The sequence below is a fragment of the Rutilus rutilus genome (genome assembly GCF_951802725.1).
Source record: "Rutilus rutilus genome assembly, chromosome: 10".
NCBI lineage: Eukaryota > Metazoa > Chordata > Actinopteri > Cypriniformes > Leuciscidae > Rutilus > Rutilus rutilus.
The window spans coordinates 16,927,577-16,952,561 of record NC_140215.1 but is presented as its reverse complement, the minus strand read 5'-3'; the positions used below and the strand labels follow the sequence as shown (position 1 = coordinate 16,952,561).

General features: G+C 37.2%; 1 protein-coding gene across 11 annotated transcripts in view; it reads right to left on the bottom strand.

Annotated features, from left to right (window-relative positions):
* Positions 1 to 24,985, bottom strand: part of stxbp5l (syntaxin binding protein 5L) — a 138,967-nt gene that overhangs the window by 59,994 nt on the left and 53,988 nt on the right. For all 11 annotated transcript variants that reach the window (XM_084420869.1, XM_084420874.1, XM_084420872.1 and 8 more), the window contains exons 3-5: positions 21,771 to 21,852; positions 16,814 to 16,914; positions 6,864 to 6,998 (exon numbers count right to left, since the gene is read on the bottom strand). In XM_084420869.1, coding sequence (XP_084276995.1) covers positions 6,864 to 6,998; positions 16,814 to 16,914; positions 21,771 to 21,852 — 318 coding nt within the window. The remainder of the gene's footprint in view (positions 1 to 6,863; positions 6,999 to 16,813; positions 16,915 to 21,770; positions 21,853 to 24,985) is intronic.

The window sequence follows — 24,985 nt, the reverse complement described above, 5'->3', positions numbered from 1 at the left end:
CATAGTAAAAAGTACATTTATTACTTGTGTTTATTTTTCATCTCTGTTTTTTGAGTTTATGTAAAAATAGACAAATCTGATATTATTTTAATCTCCAATCTGTTACAGTTGAGATAGTTATTTAATGCTGATCTCACCAGCAGAAGACACTAGCAGGGTTTAAATCCCAGCTGTAACGAAGCACCAGACTCAGTAGGATCCATTTGCAGCTTTATTAAGAATAATCATACAGGCAGGGTCAACAACAGCAGACAGAGCAATGGAGAAAACACAGGAAAAATCCGAGAAACAGGCAGAGGTCAAGACAGGCAGCAATAATCAGAGTCCAATAAACAATCCAAATCAGGCCAGGCAGAGAAACAATCAGGAAATGGTGAAACAGTCCAAGGTCAGAAATACAAGAAGCAAACACGGGTAATAACGCTCAATAGTGACAGCCAGGGCAAATCAAGACTTCGCAGAGATGTGGTGTGTGGAAGTGGCTTATATGTGTGTGTGTGTGTGTGTGTGTGTGTGTAAATGAGGTGCAGGTGTGTTGCGCAATCAGTCCCAGGTGAGAGGTATTATCAGTAGCACCTCAATGCAGTACACGAGATCCAGGGGGCGGAGTTGGATCCAGATATAAGGGGTGGAGATTGGTAGGTTTAGGGGTGGGTTTAGGGATTAAGGGGTGGATATTGGTAGGTTTAGGGGTGGTTTTAGGGATTAAGGGGTGGAGATTGGTAGGTTTAGGGGTGGGTTTAGGGATTAAGGGGTGGAGATTGGTAGGTTTAGGGGTGGGTTTACGGATTAAGGGGTGGAGATGGGTAGGTTTAGGTACATGTAAGGTGGGAGGAGTTGGATCTGGATCCGACTCCTCCCCCTGGATTTCATGTTCTGCAGTGAGGACCATCTCGGTATTATGGGAATTTGAGTTCAAACCGAAATGGTTAATATTCAGGAGACGGATCCATCCGGTGGTGCGGAGGAGGCGGTACGGGAGCCTCCTCTGTAACACCAGCAGCGCAGATGGGGAACGTTGTAACACTGCGTTACAGTGAGCCCCTATAAGAACTATGCTATTCTATACTTTTCTTAATTCTATTGAGAAACCATGAGAAAAAGGTGAATAAAGACAGAGTCAATATTCAAAAAATTATTATTTATGCTGCATAGCTGTTTTGCGGTGTGTTTGTTGTCAAACTCAAAAATTCTTTTATTAAATTCTTTTATTTTTAATTCTTAAAAAATGGCATTATTTTATATGAAAAAGTTAATAATTGTATTTTATTGAGAAAATATTTTAGTTTGTCTTGTATATTTTTTTATTAGATCAGATAACATTTTAAGCTGTCATATGGTCCTGTTACAACGTGCTATGTGTATGCTACATAACTATGGGGCATGTTTTCACATTTCACTTTCATTCTTTCGGGGTATATCAAGAAAAAAATATACATTGTATTAATGAAACAAAACCACATAATTGTACTAGATGTGTGAAATTAATGTGGGAAAAAATTTATACTTAAATTTTGGTTTACACTAATGTAGGTTTACACAGGTTTGTGTAAAGGTTTACACAAACTGAGAAAGTCAAAAAGCATTCGGTTGTGCAACTTATGTCAACTTATTCAACTCGATATCCTAACAGTCTACTAATACTCTAATGAGAGTTGAAAAGTGCTGCTGAAATTGTTGTTTAACTAATTTTGGTATGGTTTTAACTTGAAAACTCCTTAACCTAATTCATATTCATAAGCTTATGTTCATGAGCATTTTCCATTCTCTTACAATCAAGCACATCCTCACCTCTGAACCAAGCTTCTCTCTACCTGTCTAGGTCTCCAAGCAAGCAGACTGTCTGGCTGTGTGTATGTGTAAAGTGGGCCATAGTCTAACAGTAAAAGAGCACAAGATATGTGTGAGTGAGTGTGTGTATGTTTACAAAGGACAGAAGAGTAAATTGAGAACAGGAGGTCCCTGCTTATCAGCTGAAAAACAAGCCTCTTCTCCCTCACCATTATCTTCCCTCACTATCTGTGTGATCACATAATATGTAGATATGCATATGCAGCGACTCATGGCGCAGATCAGAATCACGGTCTAGACTCTAGAGCACGGCTGTCTTTTGCATCATATTTGGTCATTGTAAGACTGGAGAAACTGGAAGGACTGGAAGAGAGAACAAAGGAAATTAACATTTGAACTCTCTTGCTATATTACCATCCCCATTCGAGACACAATCACACTTGAGTTGATCACCTCCCAATTTACACATCATTCCCTTCACCCATCCCTACCTGAATTCACCCAAAAATCTATATGGTTTAATATGAACAATTATCATACAGTATTATACATGTTTGGTACCATTTGAAACGTCTCAGTGTGACTGGTACAAAGGTCCCATTCCCACAGAAGTAAACCAAAAAGGTAATAAGGTGTGGAGAGTTTAAAGATACCTTGTTAATTGCTGTGGGTGTGCCCCCATGCATTTGCATTTGATGTTTTGTATTTATTATCTTTGAACTGATTATGAAATTGGCATGATACATTTACCTGACATAATAAATTGTTACATTTGATTTTATTCCGACTGACTCTGAAATTGTTTTCCCAAGTAGATTAAACGGATTCATATGTTACCGCAAGTTTTGCGTCAGATTAGTGACAACGAATATTTGGCACTAATTCAAGTGTACGTGTTTTGCAAAGACAAGAAGTGAATTTCTGTTTAGGGCAGCAAAAATGCTGATTGACCAACCTAAATATGGGTGTGTCTTACCTCTGTTTTAATTGAATGTTACTTTAGATAAGTGTACGTGGGAAACCACGGCATGGCCAATCCAAAGCTATTATAAGACAAGTAAAGTTGGTTGACTTATATCTGTAGTAGTGGCCATACCTCTACTGAAGTATACGTTACTTTAATTTCAAGTGTATGCAATCACAGGAGCTATACCAAAGTATCTTTGATTGTGTAAGCGTGAATGTGACCGATCTCAGGTATATACAGTAGCAATTACCTCTGTTTGGTGACCGAAGCTGGCGAGCTTGTGATCGTGAGACCCACTTTAAACAAGGTGTGAGGACCTGAGCGACATAGCTTCCTAATATGAACGGGTAAAATATAAGTAAAGAGTTAAATAGAACAATCAAATGTATTGCTAAACTATTATATAACTGACCAATAACCAATTGGCAATCTAACCTAAATTCAAGGTCATGATAAAATGGAGTCAGATAAAAGCTTAAATGGAATTAAATTACTTTGCCACGCGTAAAGACAGTAACACCCGTCTTCACCCGTTCTATCGGATCATGCCGCCTTTGGACCGATCTAGACGGGCTTACATCAAATCCAAAAGCTCTCATTTATTGTTAACTCATCATTTGAAAGCAAACGTGAGGAGCATGCTAACGTTAGCTCACTAGCTGTAAGCGCGTTCGCTCTGTTTGAGTCCAACTTCAAAGGCTATGATAAGAGTCACTGAAGTGCTTTCAGTGCTTGCAGTGGTTGCCGTGGCAATGGTGGCAGCAATCTCATTCAGGATAATAGCTTTGAATATTATGGTGAAGATCCGGAAATTGGTTGGTTGCAATTTGGTGATTTGAAAAGCTTGAGGGTACTGAAGGGTATTTTCTGCTGGATAGATATGTTGTACAGCTTCTTTATACAAACAAGATTTTTGCTCTCGCACATCTGATTGTTATAGCTGTCTGTCTGTCTGTCTGTCTGTCTGTCTCTCTGTCTGTCTATCTATCTATCCATCTATCTATCTATCTGTCTGTGTATCATCGACCTATCTATCTATCTGTCTGTCTATCTATTTGTAGGAAGATTAAATACATTAGTTAAATCATACTTCAAGAATCAAAATTCTTCTGTTATTATAGCTTCATGAGGGTTGACAAACCTAGTTAGCATCAAAATGCAGGGAAATTCTGGGAAATTAAAACCATTAAAAGCTTTAATAGGCTTGAGAGGCACTGACGCATGTCTGAAATATCCTGAGAACCATTAGAAGCGAAGTTATGTAAAAACCTCAGTCTTGTATAAAAAGATTTGAATATCATAACAGACAATCCACATTTTAGAACGTGCAGCATGACCTAGAACATGAAATTCTTCCATGGCATTTCCAAAGATGTTGAAAGTCTCAAACAGATTACTTGGAAATGTAGGCGTGACGTTAGCTTACTGCTGCGAGGCAGATCCGTGGAGTACTGATTATGTTTAGGATCAGGGTTCCCAGCATGCTCAGCAAGCCCTTCAGATATCTTCAGAACAGACACAGAGGTTTAAGATAAACTGTGCAGAATCGAGACAAGCGAACACCACATGCAGTGATGTTCCTTATGGTTTGAGGAGCTGCACATTTGAAGGGTGTCACACAAAGAAAACAGATGAAAAACAGATCTGATGGAGCGAGCACTGCAGGCTGAAGGCAACTGATTTCAGTGTAGCATAGCGTGGAATTGTTGGAGGTTGTGAGGTTACAGGATCTAAGTTAATCTCTCACACCCTGTTGAATCCCTCTCCAGTTTTCATCTCCCTCACTTATTCATGTTTCAGACAAGAGGAAGAAAAACAAATCTCGTGCTTCTCTTCCATCCTTGTACTTGATTCCCTTCAGAGGACGCTTGCTGTCGGCGCACAGGGGCCGTGTATATATTTATTCATATTTATTTATTGAAATGAGCTGCACTTTGCCTCTTTAAAGGGGAATTCTCTCAATACCAGGAGTGTGTGTATGCATTCATTTTCACCTGTTCTCAAACACCACTGGAAAAAAAGGCTGCTTTCTTGTTCAAAAACCGACAAGTTTATAGAACAAGCAAACACTGTCATGAAAGCCATGGCAGAGAGCACCGTGTACAAACAGCTGGGCAATCGACATGCATTCCACAAAACAATGATGTGTGTCATGACATGAGAAATACTGTGATTCGTATGTACAGAGATAAAGTAAATGTTAAGTTTTTCACTTTTTTACCAAAATGTACCATGGTACAGTAATACCATGTTTTTTGGTCATGTACCATGGTAGCATCACAGTATTCATTGAAGGGTGCAGAAGAGTGGCAGCAATTTCCCAGCTCAAGAGTATTCTGCAATCAGTCCACTTCAACTCAAATCTGTATTTTCAATGTCCTACTCCTCAAGGTTGCAGTGCATTAGTGTAATGTTAATATTCCGTAAGTAGTTTGAAATTCTACATAGACTACACATGAGAGGAGAGGGAAATGTTAATAGAATTACATCAAAATTGATCAGACAAGTTGATTTAAGAAAAAAATTATAACATTTCACCATTCTCTTCTTCTGACTGCTGATAGTAAGAAAATAAACAATAAATAAATAAATACAATTTTGGTTGTCTTTCATATATTTTACACATTTCATGAATCATTTTGACTGCTAATAGTCTTTTGCAACTGTGTCTAACACATGCATTCTGGGATGATGATGACATGTTATTTTGCGATAGAGCAGTGATCTTGGAGTGAGAGAAAACACCAACGCTTTTAAAAAAAAACACTCCTTGCTCCAGGCAAAAACATGCAACACTGCTCCCCACACCCCTTCCACTCTGCACTCCTCACATACTCTGCGCTGGAGAATCAATTACAGTAAAAATCTTACGAATATAGTATATTGTTTTATAATAATTTTACCATAGTAACAAAGCCCTTTAATCATATTCACTATATTTACAATACCTCATTGCTGAAAAAACCCCAGAATACTACTTTTTTTAACCACAGCTGCAGCGTATACCAAATAATATGATTAAACGATTTCTGTACAAAAGTATATAAAAACTTCAATAAAAGACAGAAAATGATGCATTTACCATTGAGCACCTTTAAATAGCCCTTCAACATAATCAAACACAAGGATCAAGTTCTCTCATTTGAAAAATACAGCTGTACTAGTGCACACTCGATGTGCCACTGAGCTACTTGAGGAGGTAAGGGGATTGTGGGTAAAGTATTTGTAGTGGGTCGCAAGTAGGCAATAGGAGATCTGCATGTCCTTCAGAAATGCATCCACGGTTACTACTAATGTTAATGTCTGTCAGCAGGGATGCCGCCAAGAGCCTCTTGTGTAGGAGGAGACTTGATTGACACTCACAAGCTATTTGCTTGTCAGATTATCACTCATGGCAGTGAGGTGTTGGTGTTGACTTACACATTTATTCATGAAAAGAGCCGTAGATGTGTGCAAACCAACCGTTGTTTGTGTGTTTCACTGTTAACTGTAGACAGATAAAACGGATCCTCTGGGGTTTAAAATGTTTAAACGTAAATACTTATTCTTCAGCAGGGATGTGGTTTACATTTGTTGTCTATGTGGATTTTGTGACGGATCTGTTTAGGCTATACCCATCTTTGGATCTATAAAGAATGAAAATGATTGTGGTCCTCATTTCATTGTAACACTTACAAACAATAAATGTGAAAAAAAAGAAAAGAAATGTGTCACTTTACTTGAGGCACTTCTATGGTTCCTTGAAAAAGAGCACAAAATAAATCCTCCATTATATCTTCTTTGGTGCTCCACAGGTTTGGAACAACATGAGGGTTGTTATTGATGATAGAATTCTCATTTTTGGATGAATTATTCCTTTAGGAATATAGTTGTGCCAACCTTCTAATATTCATCCATGAAATTGCAGACTCACATTTATAATTGCATTTATAATTGTTTCATATTCCAGATGACTTATCATCACATCATCATCTTTAAAGGATACATGTATTATTTGATAGCGTCGGTGCTCTGGCATTCTATTGATTACCTCTTTCTTAGTTATGTTAGCTGCATTGACTTTTTATATTAAAATAAAATAACTTTTATATGTACTTATACTCACAGTTCTATGGCCTTGTTCCACATGATGACATATCCAGACAAAATGAAGGATTCGATGTTCACTATGTGTGTATTTCCACGCTCTGTCCCCACATAAAGCCATTTACTTTGGAACGGAAGATGGCAAAACGTGATCCTAAAAGAGAGATGGAAAAAGGAGGAATCATATTTGGGCAAGAGAGAATGAGAGATCACACAGGATATGTCAGCATCATGTTAAAGTATGTTATTGATATCTCACTATGAGGAACCAGCAAGCCAATAATCACCATTCTAACTAATATTTATCACTGTTTTTATTCATGTGCACAACAATCACATTTTAGCCAATTACACTGCAGTCACAATTTTCTTCAGAAAGCTGCGGATGTAAATACAAAACCCCATGAGAGTGTAATGTGCATTATTGTACATATTCATTCCCAGAATGTGGTTAGACAGTGAACCGTGCAAAAACTAAACAAGCCAAATTATATGTGCAAATTTAAAGTATTAAAGTAACATATTTCAACATGTCCTTGCTCATCTTTTGAGCCAAGGCTGAACTGTCAATTAAAATATGAAGCACAAAATGACCTTGTGTGATTATTAAACTGGAAAAAGGCTTGTAAAAAATATACATGATAATTTATTTATGTAATGAATTTGATTAATTTCCTTTTTTTAAACAGAGCCAAAATCTTGCAGCCCTATTCTGTGTCGTTCATGTTCAGAGGCAGTGATTCATAGCTCTCTGTGGCTCTGTTTCTTTAGCAGTTGGAAGTAACACTTGTCACACTTGTTCATAGTGTTGCCTGGTTTGGATCTGCTCTAAGGCTCATGCCAGTCAAACGTCAGCCCCTCTTGGGTACACTTGTGTATATTTTGGGATGCAGAAATTAATTGGAACACGATTACCTCAAGACAAACTGGCGCTAATGAGACATGAATGAGATGAGAGGAGACACTGACTCTTAGACTGACTCTGTTTTCTCTATTCAGGCAAACAACGTATATGACATAAAATGATTCCCCCGCGCTGGTGTGTTGTTTGTTTCCATAGTGTTCCACAGTCTCCAGTGTCATTAAAAGGTTAAAAGAATAGAGCAAGATATGATGCTCACTACGTTAATTGCGAAATAATTACAAAATTAGGCAGCCTGTTAAAACTCTGATTTATTTATCTCTGCTACTGTCACAACAGAAACTCTCCAGGGAATGTGTCTAATAACACGTCACATATTTATACACATGTAAACAGGGTTTAGCATTAAAACTGAGGTGTGCATTTATTATTAATGCTAAACATGACATTTTATGATTCAGCAGCTTATATGTGACTGTTCATTTATTATAAAGATTATTCAAGGTTAACTGTGGCTCTCTAAGACTACGTCTAAATTAATCCAAATACATTTGAAAACAGCGTTTTCGTTTCAAAATGCTCTCCGCCCACACTAGCGTTCTGCAACGGATACGTCGGAAAACATTAAATTCACCTCAATGCGCATGCGTAAAACCTAATAAAAGCTCACTGATAAGATCCAGATGGAACAGACATAATAAAGTTCTCATGCTATTCTTCTGGCATCATCTTTTTATTTAGCAAAACATCTCACCATTCACTGTTGTGTCCAGGTTGCACTCAGTCTCCACTATAGGCTATGTTTGTTCTAAATTCTAAAACGCAACTACCCTCGTGTTTTGCCCCAGGACAGCAATTTTCTGTCATCTTTGCAGGACTGCGATATGAACAGTGTGAAAGTGAATAGCACATAACACAATAGCATTATAAACATAGATATATATATCGGTTCAATATGCATCGCATGACTAAACATGCGTCATTGTTTTGAAATACCTCCGTTTTCACAGTCCACACTACAACGGGAAAACGCTGTTTTCAAATTGACCCACTCTCCATAAATTTGAGCCAAAAAGGAGAGAAAAAGATTAGTGTGGACAAGGCCTAACAACATGTCATTTTCTGGCTCAACCATTGTTTTGAGTTTGGGACGAGATTACCTGCTTGTCCAAACAAAATGGAAGACGGGGACAAGACTTAAGGTTTGCAAACATCATTACTTAAATGCAAATAAATGCGAATGGGAACTGTTGCAAGCCGGATTTAAATGTGTATCATTCACTTTTAGCGCCACAGTTGATGCATGTGGCATCAAACTTCTCGATAATATGAAACGCCTGGTGAGTAATTATGAAAATGATCAATAAAACTATCACATATCCAAGGGTCTGTTTGAGACTTCACGCTGAAATCTATCCAGTGGCATCATCCATCATCCTTATAAGCAGGTTAACTAGAAAATAAAGACCAGCACACGATAATTCACTGCTGTCCACACTCATTACATCCCTCTCTGTTTTCCTCGCCTCACGGCCCTGGGGTCCTCAGACAGTCGGGATGATTGGAAATGAAGGTTGCGAGATGCTGGACAGACAGTTAAACTTGTCAGGGTTAGCACCTGGCCATGCTAATGTGCGGCTATACCCGTTTCTGATTGCAACGCATTGAAAGCCCAGATGAGAAAATGACTGTCATGGTGTTAAGGGCATTTAGTGAGCAACTGTTCCAAAATGCTCTTTTGCTGGTTCTGTGGGTAAGGTGAACACGTCTAATTGGACAAAATTAGAGTCATTCATATTTTTGTTCAGTTTCCTAGAAAAAGAGAAAGTGTGCATTTTAAATGTGTAAACTGTTGTTCAAATGTTTGGGGTCAGTATGAAATTAATACTTTTATAAGCAAGGATGCATTAAATTAATAATGTTATAAAAGATTTCTATTTCAAATAAATACCCTTCTTTCGAACTTCCTAAAAACAAAGAATCCTGATGAAAATGTATTCTATAAAAATATTAAGCAGCAATGGTTTTCAACATTGATGATGATAATAAATGTTTCTTGAGCACCAAATCAGCATATTCGAATGATTTTGTGACGCTAACGACTGGAGTAATGATGCTGAAATGCAGCGATTAGACAACAACAAAAAAGACCCCCAAATATGTGAATGGTAGTGTACATCTTGCATACTGTATGTTTTGGGCCAAACATGCCTCAAATGAATTGATCAGCTAAAACAGAATATCGTAGGACTACAAATGTATGTACTGTGATGAAAGTGCCTTGTTTTTTTGTAACAGACAAGCATGCTGGGTGTCTTGAATCAGTCTTATAGCCCCCCTGAGTCTGTCTCCTGACCCTGCTGAGCTGAAAATCTCTGTCATCTGACACAGCCGTGCACGAAAGTATGCACCCAACCGAGAACGCACACACACTCAGACAGGCACCTGCTGATCTGAGAAAACATTTCTCATTACATGTGAATTTGCATAATTTTAATAAAGCCAAATATAAAACACTTCAGGGTCAAAGCACATACATAAGAGAGAAAAAATCCTTGTCAATGTGTGTGAAACTGTCATGGAGGGAGAAACCATGACTTTATTTGTTTGTTCCAGACGGTCTGATGGGGTGATGAACACAATCATCAGTTATTACGGAGGGGAACAAAGCTCATTTGCCATACCCAGAGAAAACAGCACGTAAAACAAAACCTGTATCGCATACCACCTTGTACCGCTATTCCTAAGCTTTCATGTTTTATATGAGTATGATCTAGTGTATCCAAATCTTTGACAATAATTGCAATGCAATATTTCAGTTCTGTTGCACAATATGCTCTATGACACTCCTTAATCAGGCTTCTCAGTTTGATGCAGATCTAATGATTTTATCCCATGTGGCTGATGTGGTTTCTGAGTACTATAATCGATCATTAAAACTCCACATGGTAAAAGATCAATGTCAAAGACGACAATAGTCAATTGTACACTACGCTATCATTAAAATGTTGGGGTCAGTAAGATCTTTTAATGGTTTTGAAAGTAGTTTCTTATGTTCACCAAGGCTTCATTTATTTGATTCATAATACAGTCAAAACAGGTATATTGTGAAATACTATTACAATGTAAAATAACTGCTTTTTATATAACTGTTCTCTGATTTCTGTGATGGCAAAGCTGAGTTTTCAGCTTCATTAATCCAGTCTTCAGTGTTACATGATCTTTCAGAAATCATTCTAAATATGTTGATTTGGTGCTGAAGAACATTTCTTATTTTTATGAATGTTGAAAAGTTGTGCTGCTTAATATTTTTGTGGAAAACGTGATACATTTATTTTCAGGATTCTTTGATGAATAAAAAGTTCACAAGCAAACCAGTTTTTTGAAATAGTAATATTTTGTAACATTAAAGTCTTTACTGTCACCATCTATTTAATGCATACTTGCGGACTAAAAATATCAACTTCTTTAAAGGAAAAAAAACGTATTGACAGCAAATTTTTGCCATCGTTTCCATTCAAAACAGCTCAAATAACCCGTCAGACCACTCAAGCATGTAAACCACACATAAAATGTCCCTTCTACTTAGCAGATATCACTAAAATAAGAGTCCTGAGAAATCACCATCCCGTGTGACAGCCCAAGGCTCTGTAAACAACAAAAAAGCATCAGGGGAGCGACCTGAAAAATGCTCTCTACCTTTACGTGTTCAGATTTACTGACACAACAAGATCTCTTTAGCAGCATTTATAGGTATTCGTACATGAAGTGTGGTTTCATACAAGTCTGGATAGACAATGGAATGTAGCTATATTATTAATGTATTGATTCGGAACTATCATGTTCAGTGTTGGTTTTCTGTTTCATTTTGATGGACTCTTAGTTTGTATATCAATATTTCTTGTGTTTCCCTTGTTCTAGTTACAAGTTTGTTTCTATAGGAACTGATTATGTTGTACACCTGTTTCTCGATTAGTTCTCATAATCCTGTGCATATATAGCCCTCAGTTTGTTCAGTTGTTTGTCTTGTGTTGCTAATTAGTAGTGGGAAGTTTGGATCATTTTACTGACTCGGATCTTTGAATCTCGTTCATCAAAATGAACAAATCTTTTTACGAGTCATTTCGTTCATTTCAGCATAATGTATTTAAAATGTTACATGTTAATAGCCAAATTCCCCAAACACATCAAATGTTGCTCGCATTTAGAATGAGAAAAAAATTGCAATGCAAGGAAAAGGCCAAATTATGAGAAACAGAAACGATTAATTCATTTATCTGGGTCTTCAGGCTGCTGTCTGTTAGTTTACCTCACCTCCCGATCTGAGTTGTTCGTTTATCCCGTGACATCCTCATAAATTGAGCTATGCAGTCTGTAGTACTGGATAAAGAATTGATTAATTCACGTTTCGAGTCTATCGACTTCGGGTTCAAGTCGTTCGTTCATCCTGTGACAGCCACATACGCTGAGCTATATAGTCGGTACCGGATAATGAATTGGGCCCGGTTCCCCGATAACGCTCACTCTTAGCGCGCTAAGAAGACTCGAAAGATACCAAAGTTGTTTATGTTCCTAAGTGTGTTCCCCGAACCATACCTTAGGAAGCTGCTTAAAATATACCTTCTTATGTGCGACGTTACCCGGTGCTGTCCGTGGCGATGGTGCTGAATTGGTTGATATCGATGGCTCGAGAATCAATTATTCTCTCGTGCAGGGGCTGTTTATGTAAGAAAGCGGTGTTCTTTATAAAAGGAGCACTTCAGAAATAGTTGAAATTGCATTTATTAGGACTCATGGGATATTATCAAAAATAATCCAAACTATAATAGCCTATAATAGCCTAGCCTACATATTTAAAAATTTTATCATATATTGCTGCTATGATAACCATTTCAAATTTGTACGTGCTTTCTTCTCTTTCCCATTTTTGTTCGCTGAGGTGGAGCTGCGATGAAATATTGTTCTTGGATATACTTTCCAGCATTTCAGTAATAAAAGTGTAGGCCTACATCTCGGTGCTCGGCAGTGATCAAAAAGGGTTTAAACAGTGGATTTTGAATCTCTTCTTGTAAACTCAAGAGATGTGGATTCAGACGGCAATTAAATTACCACATGACCTGTTTGTCAAAAAACAGTAGACTAATTTGGCCAGGGATTTTTACGCGGGTTGGGTGAGAAAAAACACTGATATTATGGATTCGGATGGCACTAAAATCACCGACTCACCCCTATAAATGTTTAAAATACCATACAAGCCCATGAGAAACAATATTAGCGTCCGAATAGGACTTAACTGACAGTAGCCTATGCTTTCACTGGCCTTTAAAAGCGCTTTTTAATTAAATTAATAATATTGTATAATAATATAATTAAAAATCTAACAACAATCAGTGGAATGACAATTTTATTCTTTGCATGAAAACACTTGAATTAGCCTAATTGAATACTGTCTGGGTGTATTAAAACTTCAGAATTATATTCGTATAGACCTGCAACAGTGATAAGGTAAAGCTAAGAGTGGTCCAGACCAACCTTACGAAAGTGTGACTTACAGAAGATATACTTAGCGTACGAACGTGTCGGGAATCGTGCCATAACGTTAAGAGAGAGGTTAAAGGAGAACTCCGGTCAATTTTAACATTGAGCTCATTTTTTTGTACATTTGGAGTGCTGTCAGTACAGAGAACAACGACAAAAATCGGTGTTGCCTACAACGTGTTATCCTCTTTTTAAAATTTGCACCCTGTTGACTTCAATGGGGCAAGTTTTAAACCTGCTTTTAGCCTCTTAACATCCTTGATGTGTCATTACAAGTGCACAGGTCATGTGAGTGATTCCTTCGGAGTGAACGGGGGTGAATCTAACTGCAGTAGATGTGAAAGATATTAATAAAAATTATGTTTATTCAGCCAGCGCACATACCTGTATTTACATCCTGTTTTCGGTCGAAGTCCACAGTAGTCGATTGTCGAGTTCACGCGCGTGATCATAGGTACTAAACCTATGCGCGTTAACTCGACAATCGATTACTGTGGACTTCGACCGAAAACAGGAAGAAAATACAGGTATGTGCGCTGGCTGAATAAACATCATTTTTTATATATTTCTTTCACATCTACTGCAGTCAGATTCACCCGCGTTCACTCCGAAGGAATCACTCACATGACCTGTGCACTTGTAATGACACATCAAGGATGTTAAGAGCCTAAAAGCAGGTTTAAAACTTGCCCCATTGAAGTCAACAGGGTGCAAATTTTAAAACGAGGATAACACGGTGTAGGCAACACCGATTTTTGTCGTTGTTCTCTGTACTGACAGCACTCCAAATGTACAAAAAAATGAGCTCAATGTTAAAATTGACCGGAGTTCTCCTTTAAGGAATAGGTTAAGAACTACTTAGCGATAAGAACGTTTTGGGGAACCGGGCCCTGATTAGTTCATCTTTTGAGTTAGTTCTCATTCCCGACCCATCACTATTGCTAATGCTGTGGCGTGTTTATTCCTGCGATCTTCTTGTCATTTCTCTCGTCGATTATCTTTTTTGTATTTGATTATAATAAAGTGCTAAATTTAGTTCCTTCCTCTCCTCGTTTATGCCTGAAATGCAGTGACAGCAACAAAAATTAAAACACTTTTACATCAACTTCAGAGATCAGGTTTTTATAATGGACTGGTTTTTGATAGCTAAAATACTCACGAGGTATGTTCACATGCACTAATTTACGTCAATCTGAATGAATCCAGTTTGAGTTTGGCTTCTGAAAATTCTGTTGATATGTACCCCATATGCTGTAATCCAATTCACACATTTACACGTATTCCAGACAAAACTTCAGAGTACGCACAGTGATCAGTCGTCGCATTCAGAACCGGAGAAAGCCATATGATAATGTCACCGGAGCAACCATAAATGCCATTTCAAAGAAGAGCTTTTTTAGCAAACATTTATTAAATATACAGTATTTTCCACTGACCAGTTTAAATGACACGAACAGTAAGATTCAAGCATTTATATGCTTATTTTATTCCTATTGATCAGATTATTATCACCCCTTCCAATCCAATGGAAATTTCATTTGGATCAAACTCAGATTGATCAGATTGACTGAGGTGTTGACATGAAGGTTTTCAGTCCAATTGAGTCATCAATCTGATTACTAACACATTATCTGGTTGCATGTAAACGTAGACACTGTCTTTCATCCCTCTCTTGTGATCCACTAAATAACCAAATGCCTTCAAATGTAAACATTTCATTTTTTTGTGAGGATAACTCAATATTCAATATGCCAAAGGAAAAAATTTAATATAATAAATAATAAAATGTAATATATATTTCCTTCTCTCACACACACATACATGCAAACACATGCATGGTCATGCTGATTTCATTCAGAGGAAGGCATGTAGAATACAGCTGAAAACTAGCTGACAACATTGCTAGCTAAATGATACACACTGCCCCTGGCATCACAATGTAAACACATTAGAAAGCAGTTACATGTTGGCTAGATAGCAATATACACTAGTCTGAAAAAATCATCATTCACTGGATGTTATGAAGATGAAAAAATCATCATTCACTGGATGTTATGAAGACGCTAATGCATATGTGAATGCAGAACTTAACAGAAATGTGGACAGACAACACATTGAATTTTCGTTTGGCATCGTCTGGACTTACAGTATGTGAGCTACAAAATGTCACAGAGCATTTTGTCATTTAGCTGTTTTGCCTCAAGGATACTCGAGTCAAAAACAGTTACAATTTTCTTTTCTCATGACCGTTTTCCACCTTCTCTCTGACCCTGACAATTAAACTGACCTTTTTTGCAGCTGTGTCTTTGTGATTTTAATATAAATACCCTATTTGTATCTGAAATTCTACCAGCTCTATCCCACACTCTCATACAAGCTGCAAGTTTACTGTCAGATCAAATATAGCCTCATTACATTGTGACATGTTCACAAAACAAGTGCTAAAACGTGACACACAAACTGTTAAAATCCGACTGAAATGATCATGCTGCTATAATGCTAAATCATCATATGAGTATTCATCGATCATCGTCTGCTATCAAATGCATTTCAGCTGAGGGAAAATCAGTTATCTTTCTCTCTGGTTCAAATATTACAAAAAATATTTCTTTTTATATTTAATATTTAATATTTTTGATTCTTTCTTTCAATAAGCCACATTTGGACAAGGTCTTCTCACGTCAAGTGATTAGGTGGGAAGGGAACAAATATAAAAAATAAAGAAAAGCGTTTGATTACTTTCTCTTCAATTCACTCAAGGTCTTTCTGTTTGTACAGAATACCTCAGTACTTCAGGAAAGGTTTCTATACTTCTTTACAATTACAAAATTTGTAGAATTTCATACCTTTGAATGAGAGTGACATTTATTAGAGCTCACCCTGACTCATTCAACAGGAAAATAGAGTAACAAAAGCCATATTAGTCATACCAAGTGGGTCAGTCTCCATTGCGTGAATAGTGCACAGTTTGATATATATATATACTGCATAAAATGAGTTATAAAATATAAAATTATAAGGGACATTAACATTTTTTTAATAAAAACCTATTTCAACATATTTCATTTTAAAATGATATATTATGTATAATTATATATAAAAAAATGTAAAATATCACAAATTAAAATAAAGGAAAAACAACAACTTTTGAACTCACAGTATAGGGTTAATGCTACATTTTATAATGGATGTGATATTTTTATTTAATAAATACTGTACTGTGTCCATTGCATTTTTAGAGAGGAAAATCCGCACTATACGCTCTAACAGCCCTGAAGAGAGAAGACATGAGTTAGAACAGTTTAAAATATTGAGGCTTGGCTTCACACTGCAGCCTTGAGCTATCTCGGTTTACTCCATCACATATTCATTTTGACCAATGCTCTGCAGCCTTGGGCAGTCAGCAACTTCTCCTCAAGTTGAAATATTCAGATGGATTCTCACTTTCGATGTAAAATATAAGATCTTTGTTCATTTTTGACTTGAAATATTATGTGTGCTCAGTTAATAGGCCTGTTAATTCCTGAAAATAAAAACAAAAACTGAGTTATATTAGTAGCTATACTCACCGCTCTCTGTTGAATTTGAGAGAGTGTAGGATAGCCGGACGTCGCTGTCGTAAGTTCCAGAGATGCAGCGTGTCGTCCGCACAGGCTGTGACCAGCGCCCCCTATGGATACATAAGTGTAACAAGAACACTCATTCCCTGCAATGAGGTGGCAAATTTACACCATTAAGAATATTCTCTAACAATGGCAGTTAAATTCCTTCTTTGTAAATTATAATCCATTGTATAATTTTGCGCTGATATCAACCATTTTGCTTCTTCATGTGCCAGAAAACACCCTTGGAGATCATTAAAATTCAGTTAAATAAAGTCAGTTTTCTATTTCTGACCTAAAAATCATGCATTGTATATACTATGTAGGCCTACCTAATAACAAACTTCTCACACCTGTACTTGAATTGCTTTTATTCACTTTCTATGATGTAGAAAATGATGTGGCATATGATGCTTCTTCCAAGTCACAAATGAAATAGGAATTTACTCATATAGTTGCAGGGAAATGATAAACCTTAATTTATTTTGTCACATTGATATGTTTCAGTCTGTACAACTCTGCTGTTTTCCCATGCATTTCATGCATATTTCATGATATTAAAGTCCTCCTTGGATAGAGACCGCAATAGTCTGAAAACCATGCTCTATGTATTACAGAGCTCAGGATGGTGTTCATGGTTAATGGAGGACAGAACGAGGAGAGAGAGCAAAAAGTGATGAAAGTGTCTAAAAGTGTGAGTGTGAAAGTCAGAATGACAAAAGTCTTTCTGACCCGGTTTATCTGGAAGACCTATATATAATTTTGAAGTCTGTATCGAATTTTCTATTCAAAGCCACGCACAATGTTCAGGAAGCAAATAATTCAGCTTGTAACCTGGAACAATGAGTGACATTTCAGGTTCTGGATGAGAACATGGCAGTATTAATCAGAACATGTTTTATCAAATCACTGCCTAATCTGAGGGTGATCATATGCCAATAGCAAGTATATAAGTCTATAAGTTTATGTTCCTCATGATTGTGTAGTTTTGGCTCCATCTTTATTCTAATGTCTGTTTCTCTCAGTGCACTGAATCCTAGTTTAGTTCAGATGACTGACAACTGTGTTTCCATGGAGATGGTGTTTAGGTAAACATAGACTGCACCAGAGCACCAAAGGACAAAGGCAGAGAAAAACAGACATCAAGAGGAAACTTTAGTTGTGCTGTTTTGAAGTCTGCTGGTGTGAATTCCCATTTTACTTCCATTATGTGAAGATTTCCAAGTATTCAACAAGAAAACAAAGTAGGTTGTGAATTGAATTCTTCGGGATTTGATTAGATGGTAAGTCAGTGTTACCAAAAATGAGTGTTTGCATCATAGATATATACGTAGATGCCACGTTCCACGCTGTTAGCGTGTCGTCACTCACAGTAAGAATCAATGAGGCCACAACATTGTGCAGCTTCTCGTTGTGAAACCACAGAGATTTAAATTCCCGAAGAAATGGGATAACCTTTCACAGGTGAGTGTTGGTTTGTGTTTTTTCAGTTTGTTTTTATTAAAATATTCTATGTTTTTACTAAGTTTAAATGTTTTTACTTTTACTATGGTATCTTTTTAATGTCGTGTTAGCTGACGCCCCATCTTGTTGTATTGTGAAAGTTTAGCAAATTCATCTGCTGAAGTCTATTTCATATATAAATATTCATACAGTACTTAACTACGGTTGCATACGGTCAGTCAACTTGCTCTTGAATGTTCACGGACCGGCTTTGACCGTTTCAACATGGCGGACAGCTTACGTATAGAGACCCATAGAAACAGCCACTAATGAGGCGTCTATGTATATATATCTGTGTTTTCCATATCAATGAAGCCAGAACAAATGAGGGCCAGGGCTGTTATTGTTAACTGAAACTAAAATTATTACAATTGGTTTTCGCTAATTGAAATAAAATAGAAATATTAGATGAAAAACCATTACTTAAAAAAAAACTGAAAATTAGAGATGTTGCATTAGAAACTGAAGTTGAAGTACTAAATGATAAAAACTATAAATGAAATAAATAAAGTATTTAAATAAAATAAAATAAAGCTAAATATGATTTTTTTAACTAATAAAACGTCAAAAGCACATAACAAAAGGGCTCAAAATTAAACTAAAATTAAAATGAAACCTTAAAATATTAAAATAATTTAGGAATAGTAATAAATACTATAATAGTATATATATATAACACTAAAATAACACTGATGAGAGTTCGCTAAAACAAAACATAAACAGCTATTTTGGCAGTTGGTTAATATTATGCAATATCCTGAATTGCCTAAGAGATGTCAGCTGGAAAGGAAAGATGTTGTAAGACAAACCCTTTTTCTTTGAATTTACATGCAATGATGGATCATATTCACAATAAGATCTGGAACATACATTAAAAGTTAATAGGGTTATTTTGATTGTGTGTTTACTATAAGAAAATGTAATTAGAGAGAGAAATGTGCTGTAATCTACTGAAAGTGAGAAGACGTGGGATTTATTGTATGAATGCAACCATCTAGTTAGTGAGGTACCATCCCTTGTAATGAATGTTATTTACATTGATAACTCAGTGTTGTTAATGAAATCAATATGAATGAAAGCTGAATCTCTAAAGTGTAATGCACCTCAGGATAAAATGTCAAGAGTGTGCGTGCACAATATTTGTCCAATCAATTCTTACAGTCTCATGTCTCACTAAATGAGATGATTTTAAGTGCGTTATAATGTCTGTGTCTTATTGTGATAAATTCATCAGAGCATGTCATTCCAAAGAAAGAAAAAAATGGTTTGTCATTTTTTATCAAAATGCATTTATGTTCTCTTAATCTGAAGCAACATTCTTTTTTAGCTGACATCACCAAGGCAAAGTAATGTTAACCAATAGCGAAATATCTATTTAGGTATATAGTCGTATTACTGCTTTAGGTCCAGTAATACAGCCTTTATGAAATATTGCCACTAGTTAATATCACACAATAATTTAATGTTGCTTAACATTAATTTAATAAATAATCAGCAAGTATAAAAATGGTCACCATAATTTTGCCAAGTAGGACATGTTCCTGAATCAACATGTTTTGTTGATCCTGGAACAACATTCCTGTCCAATAATTGAGTCCTAACCCTAACCTTACCCCTAAACCTAACCCTACCCATAACTTATCGCTAAAATCAAAGGGAAATGATTGATCAATAACACTGACGTAGAAGCACTTAACCCTGGTTGTAAGCCTATACTTGACATAAACTGTAAACTTGTCCTTCAAATCTGATGAGTTATTTGAAAAGTTATTCCAGGATCAACAGTGTTTCCCATACATTGATTTATCTGTGGAGGGCTGCCACAATATCAACATTGACCACCACAAATAGATTTCTGTACTTCCCATTCATTAACTAGACTGTGGCGACCGGAAAATATATTTAAACTTCTCATAATAACATAAAAGGTCTTTAATGTCGTGTTTTGAGCCATTGCAGTCAAACAAACTAAAATCAAAAGTGAGATAAGGCTTTGTGTCCTTATCAAAAGACTGTCTGTTTGCGCTGCGCAAAGAGAAATGCGCACTTCGCTCACGCGATCAAAACATGATCAGTTCACAGTGAATGAATGTAGTGAACTCCATTTGTGCACGTGCTGAGTTTAGCGTGCATTTAAGAACGAAGTTACGCATTATTTCCACATTTGCATAGTTGACCATTACAGCATTTCACTAGATTCGTAATGAGACGAGTTTATAAACTTGTTTTCCGCCTAAATAAAAGCTCAACTGCAGTTTCAGTCAAAATAAAAGCTCACAGGTTTATCTCTTGCATGTATAGAAATAAGGACAAAACTAATTATGAAAGTTTCATTTATTTTTCAGTGCATTTGTTTTACAATATAGGGCTATACAGCCATAGGAACAATATTATATTGTTATTAGTAGTAGTAGTAGTAACAGTATGTAGTTTAATGTAGACACTGCACTGACTTTGTTCAATTTACACAATGAATATTTGAATTTTGAACTCTCAAAATGCACCAGATGTATGAATTTAGCTTCAAAATGTAAAAAAAAAATTCTTCTGGGGGCATGCACCCGAACCCCCTAGAGGGACGAGAACCACCAACCACAATTTCACAAAATACACAAAAAGTATTGTGGGAAACACTGAACAAAGATGTTGATCCAGTAACATGTTGCACTTCAGTACCATCTCAGTTCTCATCTGAGTTCATCTCAGCAGGTAAGAAGCTAAAATATAAATGGTCTGATTCCCGGGGCAAAGATTTCATCATCTCCACAACTGACTGCCATCTCACATTCCGGTCAGGCTCCACTTTTCACCGACCAATGAATTCCCGACGGATCAAATCAAGCCCTAAATGTTTTTTTCTGTTGAATGTTCTTCTTCACTCTGAAAAACGTCTCATTACAAAAGTAAAATAGCTTGTGAATGCCACTTTCTACTGGCTTCAGAGATGTTTATATGGGCTGATAGGAAATTGAAAGAAGACAATAATAGGTAGAGATGAAAAAGTGGAGAGCGTTCCTAAATTGTTGTAGTCCAAAATGGCCACCGTGACAACTCTCGCACTTTACTTCTGTTAACGCTCTAACTTCTTGTTATTCATGAGTTGATGCGTGTGCGTAAGAGCGAGACAGAGAGGCTGAGAAACGTTCAGCACTTGACACGTCTGATGGGAAATAATGACTGACTGCATTAACACCACAGGGCAGAGAGGAAGAGAAGCTCTTGACCTAAACGTATTCCTCTGCAGAGCTGAGCATGCATTCACACATGCGGTATTCACATACACACGCTGTCTATCCTAAAATACAAATTAAAACACATATGCACTCTGCCCTCCTACGTGCTTTCTGCATATGCTGCGCACATGAAAATGGGCTGTAATATAGCCTATGTGTGCCTGCATGTGTGTGTGGGTGTTCGGTACCTCATTGATGAGAAACTGCAGTTGGAGAACTGCCGCCCCACTCTCATGCTGACAATGACAGTCCACTCCCGGCCGTCCCAGACTGATGACATCACAGAGTTAAGGAAAAAAGGACAGTCATTTACAATTAAATTCTGATATTTGAAAGTTCGAAAAGCTTCGAAATTTGAAGGTTGTAAATGGTCATATGCACTTTCAACACTTTCCATACAGCAAGCTGGATTAGACAGATAGACAGCATAAAGTGTACAATATGCGGCTCAAGTATAAACTGTCTAAAGGTCTGTGCCAATATTTTTACCTACTTTTGTGCGTGTATTAATGAAAGAAAGAAAAAGAGAGAGACGGTGAATCTGTGGCACGAGTAAATGGACTCATAAAGTGACATTAACAGATTAGACTCTAAAAGCAGCTCTTCACCCAGTTTTAAACAGATCTTCCTCTAGGAATGAGCTTAATGACTTATCTCAGCAGTCCACACACACACACACCAATTGAACAAGACTGTGGGAACAGAAAGCGTATGATTCCATTTGTCTCTTCTCTTATCTATAAATGTATATGCACACAGCTGTGTCCGATCACTTCAAAAGACAGTAAAATACAGATAATAACAAAGGAGGGAAATGCTTTCAAGACAGAAACCAGGGCAAACTCATTCAGTATAGTTCAGACCACACACAGAAGAGGTTTGTATAGCAAGAATGCATTAAGCTGATGAAAAGTGTGAGAAAAGACACCCATACAAAAGTTACAAAAGATTTTACTATAAAGGCGGGCGTACACGGTGCGAGTTCGGACACTCGGGAGGTCGTGAGATATTGCACACGTTGCGAGTCAGTTTAACTGATAATCGCGTCAAAGCAGCTGGTACACGGCACGACTGTCCTGCAATCACGTGAGCTTTCGCGCTAAACACAGAGACCGTCAATGTTGCATGATGCAGGCAAAGCTTCAGATAGAAAAATGACAGAAATGTGTGTGCAAATGATTTGCTGAAAAGCAGAGAACAGTAGCCATTCCTTTCAACATAAAAACTTAAAAGAGAGAGAGAGAGAGAGAGAGAGAGAGAGGTGTGTGTGTGTGTGTGTGTGTGTGTGTGTGTGTGTGTGTGTGTGTGTGTGTGTGTGTGTGTGTGTGTGTGTGTGTGTGTGTGTGTGTGTGTGTGTGTGTGTGTGTGTGTGTGTGTGTGTGTGTGCGCGAGAGACAGTGTATGCGCACACTGTATGGTTGCTGGGTATAGCCCCATCGACGTGGTTGTGTATGATTTGGCAATAGGGGACAGCTGGTGAAAATCGGCCGACTCCCCTAATTTTTTAAACATGTTTAAAAATGATCGGGAGGTCGGGGAGGTGCTCATAACATGCTCGGCTCGGCTCGTAATTCCTCTCACACGCTGCGAGCCGCGACCATGCGAGCATCACCGATTCCACTCGATTTCTCCCGAGTGAAAAAAATCATCTGCATCTGAAGGATACTGAATACTGGAGTAATGACTGCTAAAAATTCAGTTTTGCCATCACAGGAATAAATTACATTTTTAAATATATTAAAATAGTACATTTTAAACTGTAATACAATTTCACAATATTCCTGTTTCTTACTGTAGTTTAATAAATGCAGCATTGGTGAGCATGAGAGAATTATTTAAAAAAAAAAACACAATGTAGTGTATATATACTGTAGTGTATATATTCCACATGTCTTATTACAGGCCTACACCTTAAGCACAAATATAAATGCACAGCTGTAGTTTTGGTGACAACAAACAAGCTTGCGGTCTCGTATCCAGCCTTTACATTAAATTACATCCATAAAAATAAATACCAGCCAAATGCATAAATGTGAACGTGTCGTGATCTTTGTTTTCAATGCAAACGCTCCCAGGTTCAAAACCCAGCAGATTATACAAATTTCACAATAATAACTTCCTTTCAACCATACAGTCTCTCTCTGAAACACCACTGTCCAGAGACATGTCAATATACCCAAACATACAAAATGACTGACAGGCAGAGAGGTGCCTCCAGGTTTTTTTGGGTAACATGCGTGGGCCATGCTCAGGTTTTTTTAGAGCTGTCACAGAGAAAGGTGTGATTTCTCAGGACATCTAATCTATTTCAGTGATATCTGCCAGGCAGCAGAGACATCTGATGCATGCTATACAGAAGCTTTAAACAACAGGAACTCAACAGAGCAATCAAACGGACATAGACATAGACTTCCTTTTGGCCTATATGATCACCCTCAGTTCAAAGGAAGGAAAAAGACAGAACGTTGTAGAATAAACCCCTACAACCACTAATAAAACATCTAGGGATTTTACACAGACAGTGGTTAATGATGATGGACACTCAAGAAAGGACCGTTACAGCAAGTGTGTGAGTGTATGTATGTTTAAGGGGGATTGGTCATAGGTGTAATTGTTCTGCATGCTTGATTGACTCTTAACTCCGCTTAGTTAAATTGTGTTTACAAACATGGGCATTCAACCCACATGTACAGGAATTAATATGTTCAATAGTGCCTGGGATGGACACAGAGAGCACACACAAGAGACCAATGCACAAACTTCCCCAGATTAAACCACATGCTATATATATCGACTGCACTTAGGCTTGCTAATAAGATGAACATCAACTAGCAGATAAACCACAGGCTCGATATAGCATCAGGGCCTCTGTAAAACATTACTTGAGCGATTTTTTCCTGTGTACCAAAAAGTGTTTTTTAGTCTAATTTCTGAAGCCTTGGTTATCTTCCAGCGTCACAATCTAACAGTAATCAAATAAAGAAATAAACTCGTATAGTACTGTCATTAATCCATATTGACCATATTGATGATCAAGCTACTTCTGCATTTCTACTTAAATGGACAGTTCACCCAAGAAAAAAAAAAAAAAAATCATTTTGTCATCATTCCAAACTTGTATGATTGTCATTATTTCGTATCTACAGTAAAAAAAAAAATATATATATATATATATATATATTCCCATTTCCTAAAGTCATGGAATAGCTTTGTCCCAAAAAACAAAAACAAAATTAAGTGCCCCTATAGCCCCTTTCACACAGAGATTCCGGAAAATACACGGATAATGTGTCCCGGGATTTGTCCCGGGATCGTTTGATTTTGGTTCATTCACACTGCCAGTGATTTTCCGGAATCTGTGAGTGCGTTCACACACATCCCATAAAGACAGGTGATGTCAGGA